Source organism: Aulonocara stuartgranti (genome assembly GCF_965226115.1).
Source record: "Aulonocara stuartgranti genome assembly, chromosome: 11".
Classification (NCBI taxonomy): Eukaryota; Metazoa; Chordata; class Actinopteri; order Cichliformes; family Cichlidae; genus Aulonocara; species Aulonocara stuartgranti.
Window position 1 is genome coordinate 31,868,098 of NC_138947.1, and position 20,962 is coordinate 31,889,059.

Sequence of the window (20,962 nt, forward strand, 5' to 3'; positions counted from 1 at the left end):
ACTTAGAACTGTGAGGAAGAAGCTACACAGTTAATCAGGGTCCCCTCTCTCTGAATTAGGAAAGGTGGGCAGGCCGCATGTGGGCCGTGGGCCATACGTTGAGTATCACTGTTTGAAATGTGTACATTGTTCTGCTACAGTCAATGGACTAAACCAGAGAAGAAGAAAACAGACTTTACCATGAAGATCCTCAGTGTGGATCAGTATAATATCAGCCTGATGTCTGCAGTTTAGTGTCAGCACAACTTTCACATCATATTCATCTCAGCACAACTAAAACATGCTGACTGACCTCAGAGTTTCAAATCGACATTGTGGATTCTCCAGGAAACCACACAGATGCTTCACTCCTGAACCCTGCAGGTTGCTGTAGGTTCCACTCAGGTCCACCTCTGTGAGATACGAGGGGTTGGACTTCAGCGCTGCTGCCAGATAATCAAGGCCAATATCTGACAAACCACAGTCCTTCAATCTGTATAAAGAATGAAAGGTGTAAGTTTATTAGACAAAGTGTGAGCTTGAAATCATTCAGTGTTTCATCATCTGTTCAGAGCTTCACAAACATCTACTGTCATTATTGTCACCAAACTCTGTGGATCCTTTATTGCAAATTCAAATGGGATCAAATGGTCAGACAAAAGAGGGTTATGAGGAAATATGATGAAATGTTGTGTATTAGCAGCAAGTTATTGAATCATTTTCCTCAGAAACCAAACAAAATGATTGACAAACATGTTTTTACAAACTCAGTGTTGGACTTGGATCAGCAGGATAAGCTGATGTTTAAAGGCATTTGAGTCTCGCTGTATGAGAGTCCAGTTCTTACTCAATATTTATGGATGATGTTTTTTCAGTGTTGCACTTTGTAGACGCTCCCTGAGCCTCACAGCCAGTTGCACATGGACCGGCTGACATTACCCAGCATTAGAGGCGGGTGTAAAAAAATAGATTTTCTCATTTAAATGGTTTTAATTTGAATAAAACGATGTTGATTCATTCAATCCTGAATCGATGTTTAATATAAATGTATTTTGCCAGAATCTCAGGTTAAAGCTCACAAACTATTTCAACAAGCAGCAAACAGCTAAAACAGTAAATGAGAGCAGCTAAACACACAAAGATGGAAACACAGAGCGTGGATCGTTCACTCGACGGCACGTACACGGACACGCCATCGGGGCTGAAAGTGGACAGCTCACAGATCCTGAAGCTGCAGGTTTCATCTGTCTCCAACCAAAACTGAGTGAACCAGCAGCAAAAGAAGATCCAAACTCTGCTTCACGTTTGATAAATATGCTCATGAATTCTCTCTGACTTTGGCTGTTCCTGCCTGCACAGCTCTCTCTCTCTCTCTCTCTCTCTCAGTGTACTCCAAGAACAGCTTCAAACATCTGTTTCTGCATCATTCACTGTTTATTAGCCACCAGTCTGCTGTTGTGTTCAGTGCTGTCGGCCTCTGACAGGAAAGCCTCATTTCTGCTGTTCCATGGTAACTTTTTAAAATGATGACAGATTACAAACTCTCAGCAATCAAACCTCTGTAACTTTGCTTCACTTCAGCAACACCAGGTCATCTTCACATGTTGATTCATGGTTTTCTTCAGTTTTTGATCGACTGCAGAATATTTTGAAGGTTATCTGCTATAAAAAGCCAGAAGAGGAAAATCTGCTTCATGTGTTTCTGTTTGATCCTCATTGACTTTGACACAAAGGCCTCTGCTGTGATGATCACACCTCTGATCAAGTCTCACAGTGTCACAACTGATAAATGATCAGAGTTAGAATATTTCTGACTGTCTGCTGTGTGCTGTGACCTTTGACCTGCTAAAGACAGTCAGCTGTGGATTATTCATTGTTGTGTCTGATACTTAGAACTGTGAGGAAGAAGCTGCACAGTTAATCAGGGTCCCCTCTCTCTGAATCAGGAAAGGTGGGCCGTGAAGATCCTCAGTGTGGATCAGTATAATATCAGCCTGATGTCTGCAGTTTAGTGTCAGCACAACTTTCACAACATATTCATCTCAGCACAACTAAAACATGCTGACTGACCTCAGAGTTTCAAGTTTACATCCTGGACTCTTCAGGAAACCACACAGAAGCTTCACTAGTGGATCCTGCAGGTTGTTCCAGCTCAGCTCCAGCTCTCTCAGATGGGAGAGGTTGGACTTCAGCGCTGCTGCCAGATAATCACAGCTGATCTTTGACAAACCACAGTCCTTCAATCTGTATAAAGAATGAAAGATGTAAGTTTATTAGACAAAGTGCTTGAAATCATTCAGTGTTTCATCATCTGTTCAGAGCTGAAGAAGGTTCAGAATGTAGAAGTTTAGAAAATGGAAACTCCAAACAGCTGAAGCCAACAGGAAGCAGCTTCAAACAAACACAACAAGAGAAAAAACTGAATGTTTCACATTAAAGTCGTACATTTCTCATAAAAACAGGAAAAAGACTTGAAAAAGTCGTGTTTTTCCTTCCAGGAACCACAAGGCTTCACTTTTAAAGGTGAAGTGTGAAAGAAATGGACATATTGAAATCAATGGTATCAAAGCTGGAATCAAATGAGTCCAAGTGTTCTGCTGATTCAGCATCACATTCATCTTTGGTCCTTGTTCTGCATCCCCACCATAAATATAAAACACATTTTCCAAAATCCTCTTTAAGCTTCGACAATAAAGGAAGATCGTTTTATATAAGTCTTTGTGGTTTTGTGTCACCCAGATGCCCGAGTACTTAAACTTGTTATAGCTGGGTTTAATAGGTGCTAAAATACACAAAACTCCCCAGTTGTCGTACAGATAGACTTTGCTTCGCTCTTCCCAAAATTGACTTTATTTCCAGAAATTGTCCCAAATTCCTTAAGTATGCATTAAGGTGACCTTAAGGCTCTTAAAGGTGCCTATAAATAAAATGTATTATTATTATTATTATTGTAAGTCTATCCAAAGGTTTGTGGAGGCTATTCGATGGGTTGGAAATAAATAAAATCATGTCGTCGGAATAAAGAGAGACTTCATGTTTGATACCCCCTTGACGTTTTCCCTCAACACAAACACATTGTCTCAGAGCAACAGCTAGCGGTTCAGCAGCAAAAAGGAGACAGAGGGTATCCCTGTCCTGGGGGACAGATTATTGTTAGTCTGGACAGCTGTTAGACGGGAGCAATACAATACTTTTATCCAAGATACAAAATTAAAGCCACATTTTTTAAGCGTATAAAAAAAAAAAAAAAATCCAATCTCACCCGATCCAACACCTTTTCTGCGTCAAGCCAAACTACGGTTTCCAATGTATCACCTTTAACATGGGTATAAATTATATTTAATAGAGCTTTAATGTTAAAAAAAAGAGTGCCTAATAAAGCCCGTCTGGTCCTGTGAAATAATGGAGGACAAATACTTGTGTAAGCGACGGGCCAACACTTGAGCCAGGATCTTGGTGTCTGTGTTGAACAAAGATCTTAAACGATAGGAACGACAATCTAAATGGTCTTTTTCCTGTTTTACAATTAAACACATCACTGCTTGATGCATTGTTGGAGGCAACGACTGTGAGAGGAAGGAGTCTTCAAAAGTTGATTTTAACAGTGAATTCAGTCGGTCAGAAAACTGATTTTCCAGACTGCATGCTCCGTATGGCCGTTTCAATTTCAACATTAGAGACAGGTTCCTCCAGACTAGCGATCACATCTTCTCCCAAGGACGGAATATCAAAAAACTTATTGAAATCATTGTAGATCTCAAGGATAGTTGTTTGTTTGTTCTTAGTCGTAGCTGGTGAGCTGATAACTCGCCTGTTTTTTCTCCATGTTCATAAGCGTAGCTGCAACTTTGACTCAGCCTGTTTTGTAGATATGAGATTGTATTCAGTTTTTCATTGTAACCGCTGTGTATATAATACAGGCTCAGGAGAGTGGCTGTACACAGCATGTAGTTTAGTAATTTCATCAGCTAACTGAGAAAGGCGCTCGGTCACTATTTTATTCTATTTTGCACAAAATGAAATTATTTGGCCTCTCAGACCTTTTGTAACTGACAAACTCTTCATCTGCTAACAACACTGAGTTGAATCTCCATGGCTGATAGTTGGAGCAGCCATCAGGAATACACATTGAAAAAACAAGAGGAGAAATCACCAGAGTCTTATAATCACATTCTGTAACTTTTGTGTGAACTGTGGTCCATAGCAGATAATGAGCAGTTTAGGTCTCCCTCAAAGATGATATTGTGTGATGACATATTGGGGAGCCGTGTAAAGACTTTAGTGAAAAATCTGTGATCGTCCCAATTAGAGGCATAGGTATTTGCTAAGATCAAAGGAAAACCATAAACTATATTTTCTGCACTATAAGTTGCACTTAAAATCCTGTAATTTTCTCAAAATTCGACAGTGCGCCTTATGGATGAATTCTGGTTGTGCTTACTGACCTCGAACCGATTTTATGTGCTACACGGCGCTCAGAAACATTTCAAAAAATGTTTTGGTACGACTTTGCTAAGCTACGAGGCCGCACCGCTTGATGGATTGTTGGAGCATTACAGCTACCGAGGAGCCTCGCGGAGTGGTACGTACTCTGCTTTAAAGTAATATTACTTTATTGAGTGTGTATAAGGACCATAAATGGCACCTGTAAGAGACACGGTTACAAAGAGGATTTCAAACTCCAGGCTGTCAGTCACGCAGTAGAACCTGGGAACAGAGCAGCTGCTTGTTATTATGCTCAGCGTCTGTTAGTTTAGATTTTGACTGCACAATTGTGAGCTTTTTGTTATGCACAAAAACAACATTGTTTTCTTTTATTTATGGAGCATTATTATTTAATAAATGCTGATCATTTATTCCTGAGTAATTGTTTCATGTACATCTGTGCTGTATGTTAATAAATGTGCCTGTGTGAGATTTGGGACACAGCTTTGACTAAGAACTCTCTTTTTGTTCTTACTTTCTGGCTTTAAAAATATCGATATATATCGCCATCCAGCTAAAGAATATCGAGATATGAATTTTGGGTCATATCACCCAGTCCTAATATTGCAATAGGTTGTCCGTTAAACTCAAGCGGGGCTTGGGCCCTGGCACGGCGTAGAATTTCCACACAATCCTGGTAGTAGTGACGCTCGGCTATGACGGCGTGCGGGATACCAGCTGGCTTTCTCGGGATAGGGCTCCTTTGTGAGCGGTCAACAATAACGTCTTTATCCATACCCAGCACTTCACGTAGTAGCACAGATACGGCCGTGGAGGAGCTCGAGTCCAGGCCCTCTGGGATGCCTATGATGTGGATGTTAGCTCTCTGCTTCCTGCCTTCATTACATTTATCCTTCAGGTCAGACAGCTCCTCCTTCATACTCTCTACTGTAGACTGCAGGGTGGTCACCTCATCGCTCCACATTGACAGCCCATCCTCAGCTTCTTTCACTGTAATCTTTATTCCATCAACTTCAACGTGCGTCGCCGCCATGCTGTTAGCGATCTCATTTCTCAGTCCTTGCACGTCAGCCCTTATATTGTCAAAATCTTCTTTCAATGCATTTCTGAGTTCTTCTTTTAACAGCGTACTAATGTCCTCTTTAATGGATTGAAGAAGCTCCAATTTTAGAGCAGTAGGATCCACATCACGTCTGTTGAGTCTGCTCTTCAGCGGCCGTAGAGCTGGACGCTGCCCTTTGGCCATCATCGATACTCTTGCCCGAGATCGCACCGGGCCTAGTCGCCGCTCCTCCTGTGAGCTTGTATTTTCAAGGGTTGGATGCCATTTCTTCTCAAATAAAGTTATAATATAAAGTATAAGACTGTTAACTTCAGCTGTAGCACAAATGAAGACTTTGTAGGTTGAGAAAAAACTATTTTTGAAACTCAGCGGGAGGCTTCAGAGACACGTGTTACTCCATTGCAGGAAGTCCCACACCTGCTCTGGGATACAGACTTTTATGACAGTCACATGACAGTCTTTTCTTAACGGAGAGTCAAGATGGCAGCAGTTTGTACGGCCTGCTGTCCGACTCGGTTTGTACTCATGTTTTAGTTTTTATTTGTCTTCAAAAATGCAAACTCTCTGCTTGTATATGATCACCAAACACTGCTGGCTTTAAGATCTTCTCATTTAAAACGTGTTTATTGCAATCGTGGATATCAGGGAAGCTTCTCTGCACTGTTCCTGTCAGGAGTTCCAGCTTGTCTCCGTTGTGCTTCAGCGCCACCTCAACTGACAGGGTGTCGCAGACGCCGTGGGAAATGCAGTGGCTTATTGGTGAGAATGAAAGCTACCTGGATACAACTTGGAAAAACACCTCAGCCTAACCCGACTGGATTCGACCGCATCAACTACTGGCGCTCTCTGGATATGGCTTACGCCTGTCTGACATCTGTTGTTAGGCGTACTACAATAAACCCGCCCAGCGTCCTCCCCGTCTACGCTCAGGTGGAGTAAACCCTCAGAACCTACGGCCGATAGGTCGGGCACCCACATTGGCCGATGAGCCACCGATACCACTAAGAATCAGTCTTGTTAATACTTGATTGCTAGCAAACAAAACTTTTCTTCTTAAGGACTTCTTCACTAATCAGGAACTGGATCTAATGCTTGGAAACCTGGCAGAGAGCCGGTGAGTCCAGCTGTTTTACTGAACTTTTACCTTCTGACTGTGAGATGACAGGACATGGTGGTGGAGTGGAGGCTGTTTTTAGGAAGAAGCTCGCATGCAAACAACTCTTTTTTTTTTTTTTTTTAACCTGTCCCGTTTGGCTCTTTTGCCATCATCAATTATTGTCTAAAGGCGAAGAAAGATGCCAAATGGATTTACTTTAACAAATGGACCATCCCAGCCTTGCCGTATTGGTCTATTTGATTCACCTTTGCTTTTATTGTTTATTTTATTTTCATTTGCTGAACACGGGACAGGTTTGACTGGGGAAAAGAAAGGGGAGAAAGAAAGAGGGAAAGAAAAACAGCAGGAAAGAGGGATGGGGATAAAGGGCAAAAAACAAAAACCAACAAATCAAACAGACAAATCACCTGGATCACCTGTTGAGAAAGAAAAAAGAAAACAAGCAGAAGAAAAAAAAAGAGCAATATAATAAACAACATCACAATGATCTATGGGAATATAACAGTAAATACTAAATATTAAACATTATTGTGCAGCACATAAGATCGACAGCGCACAGTGTGCTTTGAGGTAGGAGCCAAAAAGGGTGTAGTTTGTGTGTGTGAGCACCCGTGTGTACACCTGTGAGCATGAACGCGCTTGTATTTAAAAGGTTCCTTCATGTAATGATCTGCTAGAGGGTGTGGGGGGGCCACAGCCCCGTCCACCAGGGCATGAAGCAGGTATGGAGGACATCAAGACTCCAGACATCCAGAGCCCCTCAGAACACAAGAGACCAAGGAAGACCAACAGAGGGGCAGCCGCGCCACTATCCCAGAAAGAGCTGAGGAGAGCCCCAGATGAGGGGTCACTCAGCAGCCGCGGAGCAGAAGCCAGGGGGGTTGCAGTGACGTGCCCGTGAGCTCCGCCGGCAGCCAGCTGTGCCAGAGTGACCGAGCCCCAGGCCAAGAGGCCGAGGGCACCCCACCCCTGAAGGGCCCGAGCCCCAGGCTCCAGGCCACAACAAGCAGCCACCAAGGAGTGAGCCGGTGGGTACCTGGACGCCCATCCCCGGACACAAAGAACCACCAATGCACCGATGTCTGAGGGTGTCTGCCACTGGCAGGGGAAGTGGTGGGGGGAGATAGGCCTCCATACCTTAGAGGGCCTGAGATGTCCCCAGAGAGGTGGCGTCTAATACCCAACCTGACATATGGACACAGACAAACAGGCACACACAGATACATCCATTCCAACCCTCATGCTCTCATATCACGCAAACAACTCTTAACTGACTCTTATTCAAGTTTTGAACTTGTGATGTTTGTTGTTTGGGGCATCCCAGCCGACACTCGGTGCAGCTGTATACAGACCTCCAAAACATCACAAGAATTTTATTCAAGACTTTTTAGCTGCTATCGTGCCAAACTGTGATCAAACTTTAATTGTCAGAGATTTTAATATTCACGTGCTGTCCCTCCAATCCTCTGGCCAGAGATTTTTTAAGTTTGACTCCTTCAGTCGTGCTCAGTTTGTGTTGGGCCCAACCCAGAAACAGGCTCATACGTTGGATCTTGTGCTGTCTTTAGGGTTACCGGTCCTAAACATGGAAACATGTGATGCTGTTTTTTCAGTGTTGTGTTTGATATATTTTTATCTCACTGCCATTTTACTCCTCTTATTCCAACACCCCATTGTCGTCTATTTAACCCATCTGCAACAGAACTATTTTCTAGTGCTTTTAAGAAGTTTAAGATCTCCCCTCGGCGATGGTACCGAGCAGATGACATCTAATTTTTATGATAAATGCCAAACTGTCCTTGATGAGGTTGCTCCTTTTAAAACTATGAAACCACAATCGGACCCGTGGATAAACGAGGCCGCTCGTTCAGCCAGACGAGAGAGCAGGAAGGCTGAACGTAAGTGGGAAAAAGATGCAGGTGTGTTTCTGATGCTGAGAGACCGTCTGTACAGGTATCAGGACACTGTCAACGCAGAGAAGTCAAAAGCTGTTTCTAATATTATTGAGAAATGCTCCAAAAATCCTCAGCTTCTTTGTTCAATTATTTCTCCAGCTTGTCATATTAATAGTTCCTCAGAAACTTGTGAAAGGTTCCTGCAGTTTTTATCAATAAGATAAAACAGCTTCGATCTATGATCGGCCTGCCTTCACATGACCTTTCTAAAATATTCACCTGCTCAGCTGTTTTTGATCAGTTTGAGCCTGTGTGGTTTGACCAGGTGGAGGAACGATGTGATGGTATAAAGACATCATCCTGTCCAAATGATGTTGTTCCAACACAGTACTTCCTGAGTTCTTGTTTTTAGGTTTTGTTATTTGGACTCCCAGTGTTTATTCCATGCTCCCTGTTCTCTGTGTTCCTTCTGTCTGTCCATGGTGTTATTTTGTCTGCTCATGAGTCTGCATATGTTTAGTTCTGTGTCTGGTCTGGATCTCTCTGTCTGTCGTGTACTTCCTGTTTTATTTTGTAGGTCTGTGCCTTATGTCTGTGCGTTCAGCTTTGTGCTTTGAGTTTACGTCTGCCTCCTGCTTTCCTGTTAAACTTCTTTGAGCATGAGAATAGCATGAGAAGCTCAGTGGACACTGTTCAGTGCTTTAACTCTCGCTTTCACTTCAGCTTCACCAACAACAGCACAAGCAGAGCAGCCCACTGCCCGCATGGCGACTGTAAATAACTACAACATGTAGATGGCCGTCTGCAGGCTGGATGTAGCACCACCGCAGAGACGTGCTGCAGCTCTGTTTAGTTACCCAGCTGACAGCAGAGGCTGTAGTTTACTGTTACCAACATGGAAAACTGAAGCTTCATCAGCTGGAGCTACAGAGCTGGAGAACAAAGGAGACTGACTGGCAAGAATGATGTGGGAGGAAACATCAAGAGCCTGTTTGAAAGGAGACACATGTGGATGCTGTGCCAGTCTGTGGTCTGTCAGAAGTCAGCTGAGTCACACTGCAAGAAGCTGCAGAATCTCAGAGGAGGACATTTGGAAGTGTTTGTGGGACAAACTGGACTCAAAGAAAGAAGATGTTTGTGAAGTCTTTGGTGGAGGTGAGCAGTGTGAAGCGGAACACATGCAGATGAATCAGGAGGTCAGCATCAGTGTCTCCTTGTGGTGGACGGTAAAAGAATCAGAGCCAACGCTCCCGTCCACCCTCGGCATGAAGCAGTGCTGTTCCTGAAACAGGAGGACAAGTCCAGAGAAGACAGAGGAAGTACAGATGAGGGTGGGACAGGACAGCAGGACTTCCTTAAGACCTGCAGCTCCATCACACTGCTGCAGGTCCTCTTCATCACACATGTACCTGCAGCCTGTCTTCAAGTGCAGGAGTCACCTCCACACAGTGTAGAAGCCATGCAGCCTCTGTCAGGGAAGTCTGCACTAAAGCCTGGAAGACTTCAATCTGTCTCTGCTCCACCCGAGAAAGACCAGCACCGTACTTGTTGTGCATTCAAGGAGGGAACATCAGCACTGCATCGTGGGAACAACACCGCAGGAACAAAGACACAGCACGGCCGATGAAGGACGAGGACAAAGGAAAGGTGAGTGAGGAGACCCTGGTGGTGTGGACGGTCCTGCAGGGGCTCCAAGACTGAGGAACAGAGACGTCCGTGTACCAGCTGAGGATGCTGCAGTGATCCAGGGAGCTCGGTCCAATCTGAGGCTGTGTGAACTACATGAACAACAAATTCTTCACAGACTTCAGCCACGTGAACATCTGGAGATCCAACAGTGCACGAGCTGTGAGCCATCAGCTGTTTCTCTCATCAGCTGCTGTAATGAGAGCTGCTGGAATCATCTCGAGCAGCAGTAAATCACTGATGTTGTTTCTAACCAAAGATATGGGACTGAGCTCCGCTGAGCTCCTACTTTCAGGCAGATATAAACTGCTACAGTCTGCTGATTATTGCTTTGCCTCCATCACACAAGCTCTTTATCCTGTTCTTCACTCTCATTGGTTCTTTGTGTGCTTGTTTTTACAACAGTAGTCATTCTGACTGGTCAAAGAAGACAATCAGCTGTGACTAAATGTAGCTCCTACAGCAGTGATGGGAATAACTACTGAAGCTAATCCAGTATCAAAGCTCAGGAATCAGCAGCTCCCACCTCGTTTTCTTTCAACAACTATTTTTAGCTGCTGCGTTTCTGTGTTTCTGCAGACCTCAGACATCCTGCTGCTCTGGACAACTTTTTCATTCTTTTTATCATTATTTGGCTCTTCTTTTATTATTATGTTATATGTATTAATATTTTAAACACTTATTCTTTGTATTTTGCTTTGCTCCTGTCAAACTGCTTTAATAAAATCTGCTGCAGTCTAAACTGTGGACGTTCCCTTTTTAACCCTTTGTGAAACAATAAAGGTTTAAATCTGAGTATTCATCTATGTTAGTGTTTAATGGGTCTAATAGGTTGCTTTGGCCTTTCCCAGTAATATCCTCCCTTGGAGTCTGTGGTCCAGGCTTCTAAAACCATCCCAGGTTAACAAGAACTACAATCTAGAGGAGAGCTGCCATAACAGGTGTGACTGATGAGATCTGACCTGCAAGGTTACTCAGGTTTGTTTGTATCAGGACAAGCAGGGAAGAGACCTGGACGTCAAGGTAGTTAGAGCTGGGCGAGTGTCCTCACCCACATCGGCTTCACAACTCTGCATCATCTACTGAGTAAGACTCAGAGGATCAGAGATTAGAAGGTCTACAAAGAGCTGAACCAGACTTCCTGTATAAAGGTTTTAGTTCCACAGATCGACAGTATCAGCACAACTAAAACGTGGAGACTGACCTCAGAGTTTCAATTCGATGTTGTGGTTTCCACAGAAGAACACATAGCTGCTTCAATCCTGAATCCTGCAGCTTGTGGGAGCTCAGGTCCACCTCTCTGGGATACAAAGGGTTAAGCTTCAGCACTGCTTCCAGATAATCACAGCTGATCTCTGACAAATCACAGCTCTCCAATCTGTATAAAGAATGAAAGATGTAAGTTTATTAGACAAAGTGCTTGAAATCATTCAGTGTTTCATCATCTGTTCAGAGCTGAAGAAGGTTCAGAATGTAGAAGTTTAGAAAATGGAAACTCCAAACAGCTGAAGCCAACAGGAAGCAGCTTCAAACAAACACAACAAGAGAAAAAACTCTGAATGTTTCACATTAAAGTCGTACATTTCTAACAAGAGTATTTTAAAGACAGCGTCACTGATGATCATCTTCGGCTCAGTAAAACTTTGGTTTTCCACACGTGAGTGTTAATGATGCACAAAGACTGTGAGTGCAAAGACGGAGCGAGGAGGATGACAGAGAGATGGTACAGGAGCATCAAGAACCCGGCGAGGAAATGAGCAGAAGGATTTTGGAGCCTGTTGGATTGAAGCTTTCACAGAGACGTGTTTGACTGGACACCACCAGGACAGACTTTTAATCCCAGGATTTGGATGAGCTTTCTGTCTTTATCGTCACAAATGATGCTGTAACTCTGTGACTGTCCTGGAACTGTCAGCAGTATGGTTACGTCCTTTTGACCAGAGTTTCCACAGCTCTTATAACAGCAGTGTACATTCACCTGCAGGCACACGCTGCCTCTGCTTCAGCTCTGTTTATGAAGCACAAACTGCAGGAACCAAACTCAGACTGGCTCATTTCAATCATGTCTGCTTACAAAGACACTTTGAAACTCTTATCAGTATGTTTCCTGTCCTACTAGGAGGGATCAAACTCTGGACCTTTGTTGTGGATCAGTGAAGGATGCTTAGAAATCCCTCCTGCTGCCTGAGCTTGAACATCATCAGCACTTTAACACTGAGCAGAGGGACGTGGAAAAGGCCTTCTGTCTTTATCTGACTGAACGGTTTCATTATGTGGGCTGAAGAAAATACAGTTGTAGACTATATTTATATGAAACATGTATATTTAATGCATTTAATGTATTTGAACCGTATTTAATGCATATTACAGGATGTAACAGCTGCATATGTGTCAACAATAACGGCTTTGATTTTGCCCCCCTAAGAACATTTCTGTAGATCCGCCCCTGCAGCAAACGTGTGTGAGAGCAGCCACGGCCCGCTCCTCCATGGTTTCATTCACACTCATCTCATACTGAACACACACACTTTGTAGGAATCATCAGTACTTTGACTGTTTCTCAGGTTAGCCATCTGTAGAAATGATGTCAGTCTGACTCGTCACATGTTTGGAGGCGTGTTTGATGTTTGCTCTTCTGGAAACTCTCAGTATCAAATGTGGACGATGCAAAGGAGACACGCTTCGTGTATGTATGGACCTGTTTCTGTAGCTGCCACCATCATTCAACATGTTTGTACATCAGCTTATCAAATCCTGTCTGCCGTCTTTATTTATTACTCTTCACCTGCTTCACTGTCACTGTGTGGGCGGGGCTCAGGCAGCTCCGCCCACACAGACAGCTCCTCTCTGGAGCTAAACTTCTGCTTCATCTCCGCCTCTTTTTTTCATCCTCCACCTCTCTTTTCTCTTCTTCAGTGTTCTGCAGCCACGGAGCCTCACAGCCGTTAGCACGCCCATACCTGAGCAGCTAGCATTACCCAGCATGCCATGCAGCAGTGTCAGTTTGCAAATGTGCAAGAATTCCTGCTCCAAACTGTTTCACAGGTTGCTGTGTGCTGTGACCTTTGACCTGCTAAAGACAGTCAGCTGTGGATTATTCATTGTTGTGTCTGATACTTAGAACTGTGAGGAAGAAGCTGCACAGTTAATCAGGGTCCCCTCTCTCTGAATTAGGAAAGGTGGGCAGGCCGCGTGTGGGCCGCGGGCCATACATTGAGTACCACTGTTTGAAATGTGAACATTGTTCTGCTACAGTCAATGGACTAAACCAGAGAAGAAGAAAACAGACTTTACCATGAAGATCCTCAGTGTGGATCAGTATAATATCAGCCTGATGTCTGCAGTTTAGTGTCAGCACAACTTTCACATCATATTCATCTCAGCACAACTAAAACATGCTGACTGACCTCAGAGTTTCAAATCGACATCGTGGATTCTCCAGAAAACCACACAGATGCTTCACTCCTGAACCCTTCAAGTTTCTGTAGGTTCCACTCAGGTCCACCTCTGTGAGATACGAGGGGTTGGACTTCAGCGCTACTGCCAGATAATCAAGGCCAATATTTGACAAACCACAGTCCTTCAATCTGTATAAAGAATGAAACATGCAAGTTTATTAGACAAAGTGCTTGAAATCATTCAGTGTTTCATCATCTGTTCAGAGCTGAAGAAGGTTCAGAATGTAGAAGTTTAGAAAATGGAAACTCCAAACAGCTGAAGCCAACAGGAAGCAGCTTCAAACAAACACAACAAGAGAAAAAACTCTGAATGTTTCACATTAAAGTCGTACATTTCTCATAAAAACAGGACAACGACTTGAAAAAGTCGTGTTTTTCCTTCCAGGAACCACATGGCTTCACTTTTAAAGGTGAAGTGTGAAAGAAATGGACATATTTGAAGTCAGACACCTTTTTCCAGTCACATTATTAAAGCAGACAAACTACAAGCTCATTTTCATTCCAACAAGTCATCTTCTGACCTGGACTAACAACACTGGTCTCTATGTGCAGCTGGCTGTGAGACCAGTGCTCAGGGAGCGTCTACAAAGTGCAACACTGAAAGAACATCACACACTCATTTGCTTCCAGCACTTGCACACAAACATCTACTGTCATTATTCATATTTCTGCTCCTCTGGATTCACACGGAGCCTCTGCTCTATAATTACTCGTTGCCATGGTGATTCGTAGTATGCGGCTCCATAACTCAGACTGAGCATGCTCAGAGCAGATTGGCCCAACTCTGATCAGCTGATCTGGAACAGGAAACTGTGCTATATGTACATTATTATATCTACATTTGAATCTCAACACTCACAACACTCCAGTAGGAGCAGCCATCGGCCATCAGCTGTGCAACACTCACACAAATATATCAACTGTGTTTAATATTTTGGCACGTAGATCATTTATGTGCTTCAGCTCTTCTTACATTTTACCACCAACATGTTTCAAAAGGAGCAGCTTTTACTTTGAAGGCCAGCTGTCTCTGTTTCCTGTTTTCATTGTTGGATAATGGAACAATTCGATGCTTCAGTGCATTGAATTGTGTTACAAAAAATAAGAAAAGTTTTCACGTTGTTCAGGCAGAATCGAGTGTTGAAGAATGAATTCACACGTCAATAAACATTTTCATTAGAGTTAGGCAGTGAACTGCTCATGCTCCATTCAATTGCATCACAAACTATTGGAATTGGATCCAACTTTGTGAAGCAGATTTCTTCTCAGCTGCTGTTTTGAACATTTCCTCATGAACTGTATTAAACTCTGTAAATGAACTGAGTACTATTTCTACATTTGAAACTATGGATTCATTCACTTCTGTACGTTAGTGTATAAATGAATGTTAGACTGGGCTCCATGGAAACACTTGGACTGGTCTCAGCTGCCTGCTTTCTGTAGTCATTCCAACAGAGTCCTTTCTCTTCTCCAGCTTCTGTTTGAAATCCTCTCACAGAGCCTGCTTTGTTATGTTTGTGCCTGTGTTAGGCTGCTCTGCGCTGCCTCATTCACATCCTGTTGTAGTTGTTACGTAATTTATCATAACATAATTGTTGATGTAGGTTACAAATAAGTCTTATATTGAATCGAATTGAATTCGTTGTGCTATGCTGCTTTGTTCACTGTGGCTTTGCGGGCTAATGTTTGTTGTGTTTTGTAGGAAAACCAGCCTACAAAATGCTGGAATGCGATCCAGACTGGGCACCCTCTATCAACCTGGGTCAGACAGAGTTTATAGCTGCTACCACAGCGGGATTTGATTGGTTAAGAGAGAGTGCGAGATGAAAACAGCCACGAAAAGTCCCACATATATGTGCCCAAGTGTTGTATTGAAGCAATCAAGTGATGAATAACTGTTTTCCAGTTATTTTGCAATGTTTTTTTTGTTTTTTTTGCATTGTTGACTTGTTTTTCACCGAAGCAGCTAATAAAGCATAATGGAATAGAATTTTTCCTCTTTCTTGTAAGATTCTATAATAGAATGAAACAATAATGCCAGTTATAAATAAAGACAATAAATTGAATCAATTACGAAACACTTATTTTATTTCTATTAGATCTGAAAATGTTGTGTAATACTACAACCTGAAACAACAAATAGACGCGTTGGCCTGTACAGGAGATAAAGGAAAAAAAATTAACAACAGCTGTGAAATGGAATAGTCCAAATCACCAGTAAACTGGACCTGGGCTTGTTGCAGGGATCTGAAGTTACTAAACATTTTGTGAGTGTATGTACTCACACTTAGGACCATATGATAATAAATATGTGCGTGATGAAAGTTGGGCAGCACGCTAACGTCCTTACTCCACTCTGTATGCTCGTATAGGTCTAACCCTTTCACTCCTTTGATTTTTTCCTCGTACTTTTTTTTGCCTTTTCGTCAAGTCTGTCTTTGTACGAACCTGCCGTGTTCTCCGTCGTTTTGTACATAACTGTTTTTGGGGCAAATAAAATGCAAGTAGCGATTAAAACTGCAGAATTAATGATTACTGGTGCTGGAAATACTAGCGCTTGATGCAGTGTTTTGATTTTGTTGCCACGGGTACCCACAAAGCAATGCGCGAAAGTCACGTGGTCTGTCAATCTCTATTCACCACTCATCCAACGTGTGAAACCTGCTGTGAGGACAATTAAAGTGTGGCCAGAGGGGACAGACGCAGTGCTCCAGGACAGATTAAAAACACAGACTGGTATAGGGCTTTGGAGCGTGATGTCACAGGAGGCGGGCCACGCCCCCCGCCGCCATGAGATATATATACATATATATATATATATATATATATATATATATATTTATATTAGGGGTGCAACGATACACAAAATTCACGGTTCGATACTTTGGTGTCACGGTTCGATATTTTTTCGATACAAAAAAAATGTTCATGCCTTTTTAATTTGTCATTTATTAAAATTATAAATATATATTTTAACTCAAAAGTACAGTTTTTAAATTTAACCCTAACCCTTGTGTGTGTTTTTTATTTTGACAGCGAATGCGCACCTGCGGACCACTTATGTGCAGCCCTGGTTATTTAGCTCGTCATATTGCAGCCACAGAAATTCTTTTGTCCATGAAACCATAAAGCTGCACTTTCTTTTTGCCTTATAGTCTCATTTGTCATAACTTTTCCGTTTTGTGGTAAGCTTTTCTTTGGCTGTCACTTCTTCACCCTGACCTGTCTTATTTGGCTCAGCAGAACTAAAATATATATCGTGCTGCTTTTACACACGCACTCACATAAGCTCAGCGATTCTCTGCGCGATCAACCTCTCACATGTTTAAGCTTGCTGCGGGAGATTTCACTTGTCATGTTTGCATAGTAAGCTAACGATTAATAAGACGATGTCAGAGGAATTGGTGCACAAATTATCATCACTCACAGATCAGTGCTGTCGCTCTCTATACACAGTTCGCACGATTGCAAAGTGAAAGCAAAAAAACAAGCGCAAATTCAAATGCGATTTCAATATGTCACATATTGACAGTGGCTCACCGATGCCAATGACATAATTACCCAGCTACATTTCTGAAAGAATGCAAAAGCATTGACATATATTTTTCCTTCCTACAATAGCCCGACGGGCAGGGAAGAGAGATTTTGGTAGCCCGACTGAAAAAATCGCTAGCCCGGGGACGTCGGGCTAGCAATATTGCGAGCCCTGTATCTGATTGAGGAATCACTCATCTTTGGAAAAGAGAGTTTATTACAGAGAAATGTCTCTTTCCAAAATAAAAGCTATACTATCTTCTGGGCTATATTCTCAGCAGCATATTAAACAGCTGTCTAAATGACTCGGCTAAAGTTAGTAGCATGCTTGCTTGTTTTTGTCTGCTTCCACTTGTCTTTGCACTAGGATGATGTCGGCGTAAATGTGCAGTCATATTCGTTGTGTTCCCACTAGTGCTTTCAGGTTAATCTCGTTGAAATGACCTTAACGCCACAACACGGCAAATCTCCGTTAACGAGCAACCGCCGATCGCCCCGTGTGTGGGGCTAGACGGCCAACACGTTAACGAGCTAACTGCGCTAACACACTAGTTCCCACCCATGTAATTGAGCATTGCATGGCACATCCAACATACTGTTTTACTTTAGTCCATGACTCGCTTACCTTCAGGGTCATACGTCACATGAAAACCAAAATAATTCCAAACACCAGATCTGAATGAGGGTGGGGGAGGTCCATGTTGCAAGGAGAGCTTAACTTCTGTCTCGCTAGCTTGCCCTGCTCTCTTCCTTCTGACTATGCTGTCTGTGTTGAACGCTCAGTGGATCTGCGCTCGACAGTGCAGCCTAGGCGGAGTAGTCGAACGCAGATTCACTGAGCGCTCAACACAGACAGCATCGTCAGAAGGAAAGTTGATAAAATAAATTACAAATTTTGTATTGTTCGATACATATGCGTACCGAACCGAAAGCACTGTATCGAACGGTTCAATATCGATACGAATATCGTTGCACCCCTAATAAAAACAAATAAATAAATAAATAAATTAAAAAAAAAAAAAAAAAAAATATATATATATATATATATATATATATATATATATATATATATATATATATATATATATATATATATATATATATATATATATATATATATATATTAGAGCTAACGATATCTATCACGATATAAGCCAAATAACTATATTTGTACGATTTAAATGTGCCGTTGCTCACAAGTAAAATGTGAAATAATCAGCAGCTTGTTTTTATTTAAATATTTATTTCCCATAATAAGTTCAACAGGGTAGATGTACTTAAGGAACATGAGACTTTTTCAGATAAATAAAGGCAAATATTGCAAACTACACAAAAGGCAGCCGCTAAAGCGTTTAAGTTTCAAAATGGAACAAACGAAACAGACTACTAAATTGTCAATTCCACTTAGAAACAAAATATTAATTCTAAAAATAAATCTTAGTTTGTTTTACAGAAGAACAGACAAAACTGACTAACTTTTGTCAATATCAAATAAACTGAGAACTAAAAGGAAATTCTCAATCTCTCCTTGTTGTATAGCTGAGCTTTTCAAACAGTTTTAACAGTTACTTTAGTCTGACAAAAGCCGAATGACGAATTAGCGCTTCCAGTCAGAGACTGAGGCTACGTCCACACGTACACGGGTATTTTTGAAAACGGAGATTTTCCGTTTTCGTTTTAAAAAATAATCCCGTCCACACATAAAGGCAGAAATGAAGGAAAACGCTGCTATGAACATGCCAAAGCAGCAGGTGGCGCTAGATTCCTAACCGTGCAGAAATGTTGGCCAATCAGAAGTCTAGAAGCCTCGGTGGGAAAAAGTAAACAAAGCTGGGGCATAGAAGCAGAACCGAGTCGTATGTGTGGAGGGACAGTAACTGTGTGTATATGTAAGCATTTAAACACTGCAGAGAGTACAATTAACAGTAACAGTATTGTAGAAATTCATTTCACCGAAACAATAACGTGGCGCACAGTGTGACGCATGCACCAGTTTATTGTATTTCCAGACTTGTTTTCGGCACAATTTACAGTGCGCGCTACTCTGTTTTTTGTCAGACTTGAAATAGCCGAAATACCTTCACACTACGGAGCTTCTATGGCTCTTCCGTTCGACAATCTCTCCGGCATTGGAACCATCATCTGTTTTCTCTTCGGTCACGCTCGGTTGATTTTTCTAGTCGGCACACTCATTTCCTCCATTATGCGCTGGCTCCATTACCCGCTGGCTGCTTCCCAAACAAACACACGTGCGGCTTGGCACTTGTGCTGTACGTAACGCGACGTGACGCTGCGGCTGTGATTGGTTCGGCTCTGCGCTACTTGATTTGGATTGGCTGACCTTTTTTTTTTTTTTTTTTTTATTAAGAGGACAAGAGCGGCGAGGTCTATCGCGATAGCTTGATTTCTCTATCGAGTAAAAGTTATATCGCGATACATATCGTTATCGTTCTATCGCCCAGCTCTAGTGCAATGACAATAAAGTTGAATTCTATTCTCTACAGCCTCATCAGTACTGACTTCATCTTCACTGACTGATGGAGGCTGAAAAGCTGTCCTGTCAAATATCTCCCCGTCACCACTCCACTTCTGTAAGTCTTTAAATGAACCCTTGTCAAGTCTATCACTTCTATTTGCAGCCAAAAGGAAAAACTGTTGCTCAGTCGTTTGGAAAGACACAACATTTCTGAAAGCACTCAAACTTCTTCACATTTGTCTTCAGACACATCCTGAACATTTAGGAACTAAAGAAAGGTTCAAACATCAATCAAAGATCTGAAATATAGAAAAACAACAACAGCTGCAGTCAGTGAACTCACCTCAGAGTCTCCAGTCGACAGTTTGGACTCTTCAGTCCAGCACACAGACGCTTCACTGCTGAATCCTGCAGCTTGTTCTCACTCATGTCCAGCTCTGTCAGATGGGAGGGGTTGGACTTCAGAGCTGAGGCCACAACTTCACAGTGAGTCTCTGAGAGTCCACACTGAGTTAGTCTGCAGTGTTGGGGAATAACGGAATACATATACCGGCGTTACGTATTTAAACAAAATATGAGTAACAGTTTAAAATGTGGTATTCAGAACACAGTTACTTTGTTGAAATAAATGGATTACACAGCAGTCTTTTTCTGTTTCATATATTAGGCTGTCCCCTCTCTATTTTTGGGAATTCCACGATGGGGGAAACCCAAACAAAACACGCATTAAGAGGCTCTAATGCCTGTGTCTCAATCTTGCGGCCCATGTCACCTCTACTTGCAGTCTGCAAAATGAAAAATTATAATTCAAAAAACTATTTAATATGAAGGCAATAGGCAGAGTGTTACAGGCATCGCCCTAAAGAATGTAGCCTCATGGGCAGTGTAGTCCGTGCTGCAGGGAGAATGGACTGTCATACCCGTGATGTGTCGGTGAACGAGGGAGGGAGAAAAAGGTGGTGTTGGCCGTCTGATTGGGATCTGGGATGCGGGGCCTCCCTGCTGCTGCGGAGCCTGGAGCGGTCTGCTTGCCTCCACCCCGGGGGAAAGGGTAACATCTCCTGCGTCTAGGTGCCGTTTCCCCCTCTGGGGGCGAGGGTACCTGGACCCAAGGTATAGAGTATGTTTGGGGAGTGTGATTGTGTGTACATGTCCATTTATGTCTATCCCTACATTGGGTGAGTGCTAAGTATTTGTACATGTGTGCATGAGAGTGGGAATGCATTTTTGTGTCTGTGTGTGCCTGTTTGTCTGTGTCTATATGTCAGGTCGGGTCTTAGACTCCACCTCTCTGGGAACTCCCAGGCC

General features: G+C 42.6%; 1 protein-coding gene across 22 annotated transcripts in view; it reads right to left on the reverse strand.

Moving 5' to 3' along the window:
* Positions 1-20,962, reverse strand: part of LOC309717040 (NACHT, LRR and PYD domains-containing protein 12-like) — a 69,934-nt gene that overhangs the window by 31,535 nt on the left and 17,437 nt on the right. For 13 of the 22 annotated variants that reach the window (XM_082551266.1, XM_082551265.1, XM_082551280.1 and 10 more), the window contains 5 exons: positions 19,998-20,171; positions 13,594-13,773; positions 11,391-11,564; positions 2,050-2,223; positions 293-472 (listed from right to left, as the gene is read on the reverse strand). In XM_082551266.1, the coding sequence (XP_082407392.1) occupies positions 293-472; positions 2,050-2,223; positions 11,391-11,564; positions 13,594-13,773; positions 19,998-20,171 (882 nt within the window). The remainder of the gene's footprint in view (positions 1-292; positions 473-2,049; positions 2,224-11,390; positions 11,565-13,593; positions 13,774-19,997; positions 20,172-20,962) is intronic. The other 9 variants (XM_082551268.1, XM_082551264.1, XM_082551277.1 and 6 more) reach the window with 7 other exon arrangements.